This window comes from Typopeltis vanoorti, chromosome 15 (assembly GCF_054136105.1).
Source record: "Typopeltis vanoorti isolate ZY-2024b chromosome 15, IOZ_Tvanoo_1.0, whole genome shotgun sequence".
Classification (NCBI taxonomy): Eukaryota; Metazoa; Arthropoda; class Arachnida; order Uropygi; family Thelyphonidae; genus Typopeltis; species Typopeltis vanoorti.
The window spans coordinates 84803876-84819240 of NC_143563.1; the positions used below are offsets into that span (position 1 = coordinate 84803876).

General features: G+C 33.5%; 1 protein-coding gene across 1 annotated transcript in view; it reads right to left on the bottom strand.

Annotated features, from left to right (window-relative positions):
• Window positions 1-4097: 4097 nt before the first annotated feature.
• Window positions 4098-15365, bottom strand: part of LOC150098946 (uncharacterized) — a 118501-nt gene continuing 107233 nt past the window's right edge. Inside the window, exons 5-9 of the mRNA XM_090405776.1 lie at window positions 15262-15329; window positions 11779-11939; window positions 9812-9942; window positions 8922-9101; window positions 4098-7341 (exon numbers count right to left, since the gene is read on the bottom strand). Of these exons, the coding sequence (XP_090261902.1) occupies window positions 7219-7341; window positions 8922-9101; window positions 9812-9942; window positions 11779-11939; window positions 15262-15329 (663 nt within the window). The 3' untranslated portion in view covers window positions 4098-7218. The remainder of the gene's footprint in view (window positions 7342-8921; window positions 9102-9811; window positions 9943-11778; window positions 11940-15261; window positions 15330-15365) is intronic.

Sequence of the window (15365 nt, forward strand, 5' to 3'; positions counted from 1 at the left end):
TCTGTCCACGCATTTTCTGATTTAGTCTTGTACCACATAAAATCTACGTATGTCAGTTTTAACCCTCGAGTCAATCGTGCGAATATTAATAGAGTGAAACAAAAGGTAGAGTGGCGTTATCTGTTCACAAACACCCCTTGACAACGATGTTCCTGATATTGATTTAACTGTGTTGTTCCTTTTAACTGGTCGTAAGCATTATCTGAAGAAATCAGGAAAAGGAAACTTGAATTAATTCTAAAATTAATTATAATTAGATCGGCTAATTATTCTCTTTATCTCTCTCTCGGATTATCTTTTCTGAGTTCTCCTTTTTTTTTTTTTTTTTTTTCTTTCACGTTCTCTTCCTTTACCTCTTTTCCTTCCCCAATCATTTCTTATTTTCCTCATACTACCTAAAGGAATTATCATTTCATTTAATAAAATATCGAGACTTTTTCTGTTGATATTTAATAAACTAGAATGAAACCGAAAATAAAACATTTCACTTTCTGTTTTTGCTTTTTTTTTTTTTAACAAAGAGCATTTCTTAATATAAAAATAGAAATGAAATTTTTCATTTCATTTTTAGCAAGTGCTAACAATGAAAATGAAATGATAGTTAACAATTGCTCTTATTATGGTATTACGTCATTAGAGCGATTGTTAACTATCAGCTCTTCAACGAGGTAGCATTGTTGCAATCATAATTGAAAACGTGCAATGCAGTCAGATATTGCTGTAAATTATGTTTGGTTGCTTTTTTATCATTTGATACTTTTAAGGGATTTTTTAAAAATATTTTTTACATAAAAAAATATTTTTCTAAAACATCACAAATCAGTGATGTTTAACTTCCTTTCTGTTTAAAAAATGTTTTATTTTACGGAACCTATCCAATATATTACATTTTTGTCGCAATCCATTTTGACTCAAATTATTTTGTTAAAACACCACATGCTGTTTTATGATGTACACGTTTTCTCATGGAGTTTTCTACAAATCAATTTGGGTTTAAAATCTTAACTTACACTTTGAGATGCCATTATTTATTTTATTATATTTCTACCAATCTTTATTGTTTCTACAAGCAAGATATCTTTGTAATCTTTCTTTTTTTAATGAAAAGTCTAGATTAGATCTCGTTTTCAAAGTTTATCTTCAGGTAAAAGTCGAATAGCTGATCTGTGCTCGCCGAACTGATAGATTGAAATGCCAAAAGCAGCTGTCCTTTCTCTTGTAAGAACAGAAAGGACAGTTTAGAATGTACTTATTATTAGTAGTATTACGTCACACTGACAAGGAATCATTGCGGGAGGGGCACTGCATTGAACTACAGAATATAATATAAGGAAATAGTAGTTTATTATATAAGGAAGAAAGAAGACTGACCACCCTGTTTATGATTTTGTTAGTTTATGAAGGGATTTATTAGGCGATGCAGTGCACATGCGCATTTCTGCAATTGATCACTATGGTCGGTGTTTGACGAAGTGTCAGTCCTGTTTACTTGTGCTGATAGTGGCTTTGTGAAGGAATTGGTCATGCATTAGTAATTTACTAACTTTTTATAATAGAGTAACACGCTAACTTGGATAAAGGAAATGGCTACACGATTTTGCAAAGGCATTTGACAGAATACCACATGGAACTCTGTTATACAAATGAGAACCAATGGATATGACACTGGTTAAGTGGATAACAGGGTGGCTGCTGGACAGATATCACAAAGTGGTGTATGGAGGGGCTGAATCGAGCCGAAAACAGGCGACTAGTGGTGTGCCGTAAGGTTCAGTGCTGGGACCGTTGCCGTTTAATTTGTACGTAAATGATATAGGAAATAACCTGCAAAATTAGGTTGTGATAGTTAATCAAGGCAGTGTGGAGACTTCCATGATGATTTAAATAGGTTGTCAGTATGGGCAAAAGCTAAAAGTTTAATGTCGAGAAATGTAAAGTCGTGCATTTTGTGATAAATAGATTACAAGCTGTGTACCACATTGATGGCACTGTACTCCAGGAAATAGACGAAGCTAGACATTTAGAAGTGATGGTGGTAGATAGAGAGTTAAAGTATAGAGAACATGTTGCTAAGGTAGCTCATAAGATTACTTGGCTATTGAAGAACACATTAGCAAGTAGAGATAAGGAAGTAGTTATTCCTCTTTTATATATAAGGCCTTGATACATCCACATCTGGATTAGAGTACTATGCTCAAGTCTGATCTTCTGGATTTCTTGGGGATGAGGAAGCGGTGAGAGGATTCGGATTCAGGATTTAGATTTTTTTTGCTCCTTATGAGGATGATTGAAGGTGTGTGGATTGCAGAAGTCGGTTGATAGGAGAAAAAGAGGGGATATGGTAGAGACATTGAAGTTGCTTAAAGGATTTTATAGGATTGATGCAGGGGAAATGTTTCAGCACTTGGCTAGAGGCCCAGAATAAAGGGGTCATCCCTGGAAGCGAAATAAAGGTGAGGTCAGTAGGGACGTGAGGACTAGATTTTTTGCTTGGAGAGTGGTGAATGAGTGAAATCGGTTGCCAGAGTAGGATGTGAGTGCTTTTTCTGTTAATGGATTCAAGGAGAGGTATGATAGATTGTGTGGATAGCTTGGGTCTCCCGAGATGAGTCTTCGGACTCCACGGAGGTGCCCCTACAATAATAATAATAATAATGCACAGCCTTCGAATTAAACAGAACGAAGCCAAAACAGAAAGTGAACTAAAACAAATAAAGAAGACCATCGAGTGACCTTTTACATTTTTCTTTCTTTCTTTCTTGCTGGTTTTTTTTCTTTCTTTCTTTCTTAAGACGGTTGAATTTTCAAAACGGCACGTGCGTTGCTTAAGTCCTCCAGTGGTAGTCAGTACATTTGTTTAGTAGACGCAGAGAGAGGAGGGGGGGGGGAGGAACTGTCCTTTCGTCTGTAACATACGGTCGAAACAAGTCACGTGTTTCACCTTTTGAATCCGCAGAGGATAAAGACCTCCTAACGCGACCCGTGTCAATCCAGACGGTGAATAGGCTACATTCAGGCGATCACCCTGCTAAATGTAGTGCGATTATCTTTCAACGGTTCGCTTCTCAGCCGATTAAATTAGTCTCCTCGTGATCCGTAAAAAAAAAAAAAAAAAAAAAACAGTCAGGATAGTTCGTTGTGATAGTCATTCATTTCGTAAGTTGACCTAATTACGGTACCACCGACGAAAGTCGGAATGTGCTCATCGGTCTGTAGAAATCCGATCCCACCACTTAGGTTTTTATATGTTCCGCTTGAATCGATGATTTCTCCGGTAATGCGTATAATGTGGGTGGTTTTTAATCAATAAATAATACCTTCGGTGGCAAATTTCCCTTCGATCCCATCACGTGGATCTGGTCTCAGTCATGGTTGAGATGACACGGAGTCTCTTTCTTTTGCGTCTGTTTCGTTATTAGTTAACTCTTGCTAATTCAGCTTTTTCTGTGTGTGCATCTTATGTGAAGAAGTAATACGAATGGGACATTAATTAAATCGATTTATAGTAAATCCACGATTTGGCAAACACATCAGACTCTTTGGCAACAGGCTGACTCTTCTATCTTCTTTCTGCGTTTCACGACCTAAGAACAACAAGAGGTCACTGTCTCATTTGCAGAGATATGGGATATTCTATAATGAACAAATATCAAAACTTATTTAAGTTAAGGGATATTATTACATCCCATATTGTTTCTTAGCCGAATAAGAAACTCAACAATAAGATAATAATGATGCAGTCACCATTGGTATTACTGAAAGACTCCTTGACCTTTGTTGCGATTACACTTTTATTTATTTATTCGTATATAATTTCCTCCCTTTCCTCCCCCCCGTCCCTATTGCGGCAAGTTGAGCCCCCCCCCCTCATGAGGGGATTAAGTATTTATGACTGTAGACATGTGTATGCCTTGTATATATTGTGGACTTGTGTGACTGTAGATTTGTGTTCACGGGGCCGGTTTGCTTGTTTGGGGGAACGAAAAACCCAAGTTTCCTGGTGAAAAAAAAAAAAAACCCTATGAGTCAGGCTAACTCACCTTTACACGCACGCACAAAATAAAATAACGACATTTTTAAACACAAAGTGCAACTTTATTTATAATCGAAGGAAGTACATTCACATAATGTTACACAATGAGCAGTAGAGAATACAAAAAAAAAAAAAAAAAAAACAGAAATAAAACACATAACAAAGAAGAATATTTAATACGTCATAAAAGTAGATAATCGTGCTTTTTCAACCACTAAATGTGATTTTCTTTTAAAATTAACTTCAACACATTCAGAACTCTGTTGAAGTTTGTATCGACACAAAATTTAAATAAATATTTTCAATGTTAAAACTGCTCATCTGAAAGATTCTATGGTACATACAATAAACTGCTTTAGTTATCAAATATAATACAGTAGAAATATCTCTAAGTACCAAGAAGGTTTGATTCGACTTCGTACAATGTTTTAATTCTAGGTGGGCCAAAGCCGAAGAAAACTTAGCGTCCCTTTAAAGTGGGAGCTGATTTGATAGAAAAGATGTACAACACAGTAGACCTGAGTGAGGACTAAAAAAAACAAACAAATACTTGACTAGGAAAACACGGAGCTAATGGTTTCCATCCATTGAAATGAACTACAGTAGACAAATCAGAAGTGTTTGGTCTGTTCTCCAAAACAGAAGGCATGGTGTATAGGTGGCGGTAGTGTAGGGATGTGCGCGCATCTATGATGAAGCACATAAGTTGTTCATTGCTGATTTGTGAAAATATATAGAAATAATCCTTACGTTTTTTAACGTACTTTCACTATCGTTGGTATAATAAATGAACTAATAACTTTATTTGTCACGGAAAATGTTCCTAATTGGATTTAAAATATTCACTTAACGTAAGCATTGTATTGTAAGGCACCTGTTTTAAAACATAAGCGGTGTTGTGATGGCTAACACCGAATAAATAATTAATTTAAAAGAAAGCGGATCACTGAAAAATACTATAATTTTTAGTTATTTTATTTATGTCTAGTAGATGGAGCCACTGTCACACGACATTCATTAAATGGGATTGTTCTATTATTTTTATGAAATAAACGGAATGGTTTCTTAGACGTTACAAAGAAAAATATCTAAACTTTTAAAGATAACTATTAAAGGTAAATGAAATCACTTATAATATAAATTAATTTAAATAATAATAAAAGAGAAAACAAAATTTGGCTGAATCAAACTCCTGTATTTGGAATAGACGCGATAATTCGGATACATATTCACATGACATTCAAAAGAAATTTATTTAATTCCAAACATGAAATCTTAGGTGCAAAATAGTGATAAAAGCTAATACGCTAAGATGATATATATTCATCTTTATTAATAAAGTACTAATAGAGGCTAAGTAGAATAAAAAAAACGAAATCGTAAAAATATTTGGTAGGAGAGTGCATACAATTAGCAATCGATTGGTGATAGTCATGCAGAAAGAGAGATAGAAGTGGTCCCTTGACATTTACTCTCCCCTACCTATAACAGACAGTATGGACCACAAACATTAACACAACTGCAGTAATCCTATCTACAAACATTACTTTAATTCCGATTTATGAGCAGTGACTAGTCTTTTAACTGTATCTTTCTTTATAATTTGAGCTATATCTGTGTTTTTCGTAAAATAATCATGTTACGTAATGATTTGAAATTCCTGAAGATGATCCAAGGTGACATAGAAACGTACACTAATTTTTGCGTTTATATTTAGGTTGTAGTCTGTAATATTATGGAAATTTAAGAAAAAAAAACATGCTATATTTTAAGCAACACTAAAAAAATAAGGAAAGTGTACATAATAGCATTTAGATTTGCATATCCTTCTCTCTCTCTCTCTCTCTCTCTCTCTCTCTCTCACACACACACACACACACACACACACACACACACACACACACACAGGGATCTTTGAGGTGCTGTCTTAAGGCAAATATACAGAGATTTACTTAAAAAACAATTCAGCTTATGATTAATATAAATATATTAACAGAGAATCATCATTTCATTAAGTTGTTATACAATATTCATTCAACTATTTCATTGCTTATAATTCCAGTCTATCGATAATAAAGTAGACACGTGACATTAGAAATCTTCTGGTTCCAACAATTAGATTTAAACATATTCAATATGCATTACATTTATCATCCAAAGTATAAACATATCAAGTTTTTTCATTTCCATTGTTGCAACCGAACTCTTGACTCAATAAGTTGCCATGGCAACATAGATAAAGTAATATAGCACCTATGCTAATGTGAAATAGCACCTACTCTGAAAATGTCAGTTATTTAACAGTGGAATTAGGAATATACATATGGATAAAGTTTCTTTAAAATAAATTTAACAATTATTACTAATCTGAGTCAAATGAATTTAACTTAAATGGCTTTGATAATCTCATATTAAATATAATTCGGGTTTTATATTTACAGTCTCCTTATTGTAATTCTTTTCGTTTATTTTAGGTTTCATTTGTCATATTAATTAATTAAATGAATTGTGATTTAACAGATATAATGTTGTAAATGCCTAATTGACAATATATATAATTACAATATAAATAACGGTACAGTTTCACATTTAATCGAGCAAATTAAATTTTATTTACATGTCAAGATGTTCATAGTTTCTTCAAATAATTTAATAGATATTTTTTAAATTACGAAAACTTTTCAAGTTGAAGAATAATTTAAATCTTACGATTGTTATAGCATATATTTTACGTTTAATTTATTTAATTTAAAATTCACTAAATCTTGTGCTATCACCAATTCTGTGCCCTTAAAATATGTATTTCACACAACTTGACAATATCTTGAATATTTCTCAGTGAAATCGATCTCATAGATTAACTTAACAATCCACAGTCAATAAAATTTATCAACTTTAACACCACTTGACAAAAACTAAACTTATTTCTTTTCTTTCTTTTTTTTTTAATCTCTGCCTTGGTACTTATTTCAAAGAGACGGAAATGGTACAAAGCACCTCTATTTTTCACTTTCCTATCTTCTTCTTCTTGATGTGCATTCATTATTTTTAGTCTTAAAGTGGTCTTACACTATCCGATGATGCGTAGGGGTTGGTGCTGTGCATGAGCTCTTGCGTGCTAGTGCAACTGCACTGGTGCAAAAGTGTATGACAATAGATAAGTTCGTGTATCGAAACATGAGGACTTAGAAGGTTGTGTTCACTATGGACAAACGAATACGTTTGGTTGGATGAACAGTCCAATCTGTCCTCCAGCTGTCATATGGATTCTTGGTTTTTGACTTTCGGCTGCTATTACTGGATGAGTTCTAAACAAGGAGGAAAAAAAATGATGAAAATATTAGTAATCTATTTGCTATAATTCTTTTATAAGCTAAACAGTAACAATAACTATTGTAACTGTTGACTTAGTCAAGAATTACTGAAGTTCACGAACCCAGCAATTGTTGACGTAGGCAACAATTGCTGGATTCGTGATTTTTTTTATTGCTATTATTTAAACATTTTTACTGTTGTCAATTGTTGAAATCATTACGCTATTTGTATGTTGTCGGTTGTTGCGATGCTTATGTCGTCTGCATTAAAGAAAAAGCACGTTATACGAGCAGTAATTGTTGATAGTTTTTTTTTTCAAATATAAATTGAAATAAAAAAATAAAAGAAATACTGAAGTAATGCAGTGTGTTACATGTCTTAACAAGCAATTGTCTTGCAAACGTATCAACTGTCCTATAGGTTTCCCTTGTCATTTGTGAGGTTTATTGTCACTCAGGAGTAATTACACTGTTATTTTTTTATTTTATTTTATTTTATTTATTTTTTGATTTAGAGAATACTCTTTGAAGAAAGTTAAGAAATTCTTTTACTGTTATTTTCCTCAATCAAAATAGTTGGAAGTTTTTTTTTTAAAAAAAAGACTCCAAGATCAAACAATGAAACAAGAAAGAGTGTCTCAGTGAATCTCTGTTCAACCGTCAAAATCACTCTCTCTCTCTCTCTCACACACACACACACACACACACACACACACACACACACAGAGTTCAGAAAGAGACAGATATTATTTTGAAATGATGGTTTGCAAAAAATAAATAAATAAAATAAAATATAATATAAAATAAAATAAAGCAATGATGTAGATCAATGCTGGCATAACATCTCATGAAATATATAAAATTAATATATATATTATATATATATTAAGCATATTTGAGAAAGAATTTGTATCTCCTGACCGGTATACACATCTAACTGAGAAGACTCGCTGTATAATTATTTAATCTGGATAATTAAAACAACAAAGTAAACTTCAAATATATATTACATCCGGATTTAATTAACGAAGCCAAGCTTTTATAATTAGCATTTGTTTTTCTCCTTTAGACTCTTTATTTCTATTCTAATTATCTGAATAAAATAATAATGAAATCCAATGTAAAGAAAACAGTTCAGAACTTATTTTTTTTTTTCCACTTATGCATAGTTCATTGTGGATTAGAATCTATCTCATTAAGCCAGGAAGTCGTAAACTCAGTTGTGCATTTGCGCAGTCTACAAATCCAGAAAAACATCTGGCATTAGGAATGGGAAGTCTATTAAGAAAACTAATTAGAACTAACATGAAAATTTAAATTAAACAGTGAGAGAAAAAGCCAAACGTACCTGAATCCTGTTAGGCCTGCGTGTAAATTAGACAGAAAAATAAGATTTGTTTTAGTCTTTTTACAAAGTTAAGACGCACTAAATAACTTTATGTAAAGTCAACAGTTGTCATTTAATACTAGTAATAGTAGCAAATAAATCTTTTAGATACAGTGCAGTTATCTTTACGATAATAGAAATAGTTCTGCGTCCACTACTAAGGAGACTAATGTCTCTTTTCGCTTACCCGGTTTTTCTTTTCCAATGCCACACCATCCATGTCGTAAATGCCATCTGCTGCTAGATTTTCGTAAGCCGCCGACAGCTTGCTTTCCCATTCGTTCGAACTGGAATCCATAGCTCGCTCTCCTTCCTCATCGTGTAAACGGGTGTTGTATTTTCGACGACCGTGATGCTGTCCGTAAACCTGAAAAAAAAAAAAAAAAAACGTATGATTATCTTCGGCTTGAAGGGATGAATTTATGATTTTTTTTACCTTAAATTTATAATTGAAAACAGAAAAGTTCTAATAAATATTAGTTCATAGCCGTTTTATGTATATCTGTATTTAATGACATTTAATTCTTTATTAACTCACAAATCTTCAATTAAAATGACTGTTATATAAAGTTTATTGTCGAGAAGATAAAATGTCCGATATTCCCATTGTTTTACTCACGTGATGTTTACTTGTTGCGAATAAGAACAAAAGATTTATACGCAACATACAGAATATCATTTTATATAGCATTATTGTAATAATCGGTATTATTGCAGAGATAACAATTACTCATAGTTGTCCTGTGTGTGTATTTCCTAACGTATTTATCAGAGTCCTACATAAAATGTTTCAAGAATCGTATTGGGAAAATATGACGTTTTTTTTAAAAAAGAAACTTCAATAATATTCTTTATGTTATTTTCATAATTTTTATGTGATTCCCACTACGGTTGTAAACTTAATAATATATTAGAATCGTGGGTTATAACAGTGGATGCTGTAATTTTTTTCCCTACGTTAAAATGATCAAAACCAATATTTGTCGATCATGTGAAGCAATAAATTAAATTTGGACGAAGCGATAGTTTCATTGTACTGCTGGTAAAACGCGCCATCATGGACTATTTTAAACTTACCGTAACAGCTCCGAACAAGATGATAAAAATAAGAGACGCTGCTCCGATTACAATAACGGCAATGGCCCACTGAGGAATTGGGGGCTCCGCATTGACTAGTAAGGTTGGTCTTTCTGCAACTTCTTCTTTAACTGAAAAAAAATAAATAAATAAAAACATCAAGATAAAGAAAATTTCATGGAATTGAGTCATAATAATATCTATTAAATTAATCTAGGAGAAAGATTCTTGACCCCTTAAAGGATGGTGCAGCTTCTCGGTGCATTGATATATAATGATGGAAGAATATGCTAATAATATTAGGGAGTCATGATAAGCGAGTGGATGGCGAACCATGCGTTTTGGCCGATAACAATGTCGCCTTCATCCATGCTTCTATGGGCTCTGTTACTTCAGGATTATCGCCATAAAGACGAACGCTAAACGTATTGAGCTACAGAAGCTTCGATCAAAGGGTTTTGTCTCTTCTTTTATGTCGTCTGGAATAGCATAATATTAGACCACGTCTAGACCGTCGTCTAGTTGGAGGTAGTATAATAAGCACTTTTGTTAGATTTCTTATTTCAGTCTCTGTCTTTCTTCTATGCAATCAAAGTTAATTTAACAAGTGCAGACATAAGCAATCTACTGGGTCTTCACATGTGGATGACCCGAAGTTCAAATTAAAATCAAGTCATAAATGCAACAACCGATATGCAGCCTGTTTTTAATGATGCATTAGTAATCAATTAAACAACCTATGCTTACGTAATATTAAATTAAAATTTAATCTGGAAAGCGACTATTGACATTCGCTATAGGGATGCCAAAATTTATATTCTGTAATGGATGTCAATATTCACATTCGCTATAGGGATGCCAATATTTATATTCTGTAATGGATGCCAATATTCACATTCTATAATGGATGCCAATATTGGCATCTCTGATATGTGACCGACTCATGGTATTAATAATGTCGTTTCGTTATCAGTGGATCAATGAGTCTTCAGGAGATGGCATCCTTCCTGATTCAGCTTACACGTAGACTCACATTTTACCGCGTAGGCGTTAGAAACCAAATCCGACGGAATAGAGTGGTTAATTCTTATTCTCGTAGTCTCAATGTGTGTGTATATATTGCGCGTGTTCTTCTGGCCGGTTTGCCTTTTGAGGGACAAAAGACCCGCGTTTCCGGGATGGAATAAACATCCGCCGCCGTACGAGACCAGCAAACTGACCATTTGACTAAAAGCAGCTAATAAAAGTTCCTCACGTCATAGAAGGGATTCGAACCCGGTCTTTTCGCCTAAAAGATTCGTTTATATCAACTCGGTTACGTAGGCTCAAGAAATGGTAAAATATAAAAGATGTTATGAATAAAATGTTTTCGATATTAAAGGCTATAAAATGTATTCTAGATCCATCTTTATTTTTTCTTTTTACTTGCGCATGTCAGACGATTTCCTCTTCATGCATTATTCTCTCTCTCTGAATAAGCTTTACTGTCATCCACCTGCCTTCCCACCTGTAGAAGACAGGTGAATATATGAAAAAAAGGTTACTGCTACACCTTTTAGATCGACACGCGTGTATGTGACAAGAGGAAATTGTGATGACGCTGGCAGGTGTTTTGCCTCGTTCACTCTAGCAGGGTGTTGGCAGCTCCATTTGTGGTAATGTGCGCTTTAATGGACAACGAAAGATGTTGATCCCAGTCACGTTCTTATTCGCAGTCTACGCAATGTGTTGCAATAGCCTTTGGGAATGCGAATGGATGTATCCGTCTTCTGAAGTGACACGCAGAACACACTTCTTGAAGAAAAGACAAAGAAAATGATCTACTTGAAGAGAGAGAGAAATCTTAAAAATGAAATAGTCTATTACACTCGCTTATAAAATATTAAAGTTGTATATTCATAGTTTGTCGTATAAAAAAACAGCGTCATCATTTATACAATGAATATTGACGTATTTAATACCCTCACCTGAAAATTCCGTCTTTAACGGGTCAATTGTGTATTTTTCGAACGTGTTGTCCTTTCCTAACCTCTCGTTAAACGTCTGGATGAGCCTATGTTCAATCTCGATATCATCGTCTGCTTTCATTAGAGACAAATAATAATCAACGATGATGCTTCCATTGTTGCTGAAGAAAAAAAAAAAAACACAACAATGTGATATGCATTTATCATTGCTAGATATAATTATTAGTGGTTTTATTCATTATTTATGCCTTATTTTATTAATGATGGCCTAAGGACAACATATATTTTTTTTTAAAAAACTACTTTTGCAATTAAAATGAATACTTTTATAATTTTTTTAAATTTCTGCTGTAGATCAAGAATTACTAATTAGTTTTCTTTGCGGTTTGTATTAATCATGATTTATCTTGTAACAGAAAAATTAATAAAACATTATATCAATATTATATTTCAAAATCCATTTAATTAATTATTTCAGATTTCTCCCATCCAGTAGAACACATGTAGATGACAATCATGAAAATTTCTCCTCATGGCCTTATTTGCCTCTCTCGTAATTGTAACCAATTCTATCTCAGAAAACTGTATAGCAGAAATGACTCAATAATTTTTACTTTTAGTTGGTTTGATTTCTTGAGCAAATATCTTCTGTTGCCTTGTTCCTTGGCTAAGCAATATCTATATTTCATCCCTGTTCGTTAAATAGTAAAATAAAAAGCACACAGACGTATAGAATAGCCAGTCATAGGATGTTGGTTTAAAACTATACCTTCAGTTGTCTTTCCAGAAAACGTTTATTACCAAATGAATATTTTAAAAACTTCTGTGTTTGATATACGAGGTGGCACAGGTATAGTACGCCCACAGATACGAGACCCTTCGACACTTCTGCGTATGTCAACAGAACGAGAATCCATTCCGACAATAGGGTAATCAATCCGTACTGAGGGATGAGTTGTTTATTATTACACGTCGGAAAATTAACTTCTCTTTTATGATCATTGTAGTGTTTAAAGTGGTAACTATTTTGCTTGTATAACAGTTGGAAAATGTTACGTATAAAGGACGTGATTTCGCGTGTTGGTGACCAATGCGTACATCCTTCATTTCTTTATCCCCTTCAGCATGAATCGACTATTCTTGGCGAGTCGCCAAGCGAAGCTCTCGAAAGTGTGGGCATACTATATTTCTGATTTATAATTAATTTGCCTTTTTTTATGTAAAATCTACCCAAGAAATGCTTTAAACCTATAGTTGGCACCATTGGTTAAATGATGGGTAAGATAATCCGTAAATTCTACTTTAGAGATTAAAGCTAGAACTTTCCCAAGCCACTTCAGGCCTCCAGGAGCTTATAAAAGTCATTTTATTACCTAAAGCATCTAAACTTGCAGTGGTATTCAAATTCGCAGCCCTATTGGTTGAGACAAATTCGTTATTATACAAAGAATATCATAAAGCGCTTGCAACTCAGCCCAGTCAAATATTTACCGAAACCTGTTCGCTGTAATAACAGATAGAGGTGAGAAGAGTCTTTTGCTAAAAATATTTGGATGCTTTGAAATACCCAAACCAACATTTAAACGTCAACCTTAAGCTTTAACATAAGAAAATTATCGGCAACTACTTATTTATTTCTTAAATTTATTTCCTTGGAATTCCTTAGTCAAAGGTTGGCAAACAGTCTTCCATTGGGTTTAGCTATAAACCATAGAAATTTCAGTACTACCGTAAAGTTCCCAAGACGTACACATGCTGTGAAAGCTTACAGAAGAAACTAGTTTGGGATTATGAATTATCCAGGGATTTGTTATTATACCAGGGTTCAATTTGTTCTGCAAGAATTATAGTTATTTGCAAGCAGATGACGCACTGGTAGTAATAGCGGTAGTTTCAGGAAGGAGAAGGAACTTCTAGTGTCAGCCCGGTTACACAGAGGAAGGCCTAAGTTATGTTAATATAAGCAAACGCAGCAGTCTGTACGGGTAATGCGCTGGAAGAATCGCACCATTAAACCGAGCAGAATGAAGCTAAATGTTTTCTCTGCAACGCACTTAGCATAAAAACAACTTCATTTAGACTGCTTGCTAACCAACCTTAAAATGCTACTTACCAACGTAATTGAATGCAAATGATATCTCCTCCCCCCCCCTCCCACTGCCACACAAGTTTTCTTTCTATTTCGCTGTAACATGTAGTTCGAGACAAAACTTAAAGACAGCCTGATTTTTATTCGACTCTTTACCAAGTTTTTTATGTATATTCATGAAGTTAAACAAAAACCATAAATAAAGAATCCAACCCTTGTAAATAAATATTTATTTACATCGTTTTTATGTAAGCATCTCATTTATGTAAGCATCTCAGTTAATATGTGATTTGTATTCTTTAAATCAACACAAACATTCATAACTAAAGGTATCTCCCCCCCCCCGAAACATTAAACAGTTTTCCTCCGAGTACTCCGGTTTTCCGTTCATAATTGGAAACATGGCGTCGAACACATTTTTTGATGCAACAATGTTTACTGTAATGCACACTAAAATTCGCTAATTCTAGCATTGATAATTGTTGATGTCGTAGATGAGATACCCTGGCGAAAATATGAAATAATTAAAGAAAGAAAAGTATGAAATCTTAACAGTAAACAACAACAACAAAAAATCTATGGAAAGGTTCTTCTATAAATCCTCTTTTCGTAACTGTTAAAAATTGAGGGGAAAATCTTATCGCCTAATATTTTAAGCGTAAAAACTAAACTTTTTGCAACAATGTCTTATGATGAAATCACATACATTAACTATATTGGTTCATAATATTTTCTTATCATTTCTTGTTTTATTTAAAACTTGAGTGGTATTGCTTCTAATTGTAGCTGTATGTTTATAGATGCCTTCGATGTATTAAGAAATCTTTTAAGTAAAATGTTCTGAAATCTTTCTATCTAGAGGAATTCACTATATTTTTTTTTAAAGCGATACTTATCTAGTAAGGAAACTTACAAAGTGAAAGATTGCAACACAGAGTAACCATATCACTTCTGTTCAATTAGCTGGAATGCATGGACTTGAAGTCGGGATTGTAGATTTTTAACTTTTGAGTAAGAAGATATCAGCTAAAAGCTTCGAACATGTTGCAATCAAATACCTTCAGTATTTCATGTTGCATTTCAGGCCATATTTTGCAACTTTTAATCGGTCCTGCAGTAAGGGAACAAGTAAATAGATATTATAAAGGAGATCCTCGCACAAGTAGTTACATTTACGAAACAGGTTGTATCAAACTGCGGTCAATTTAAAGTTACGTTGTTTGATTATAATTTTTATTGTTGGGTATCGACGTAAATGGATATGACGTCATAATTCTATGAAATATAACAATAAGCGTGAAATATAAGCAACGAATTTTGGTCTAATTATTGATAAAAATTGAAGAAATATTGTTCATTTATTTTATATAATTTTATTTTTATTAAATTCTTACTAGAATCCATCGATCTCTATACCCTGCAGTCTGTTGGCAATTGATGTTCTTTGAAAAAGACGCTCCAGCTATTTATAGGGAAGGGGCAGGGGTAAAAAATGAAA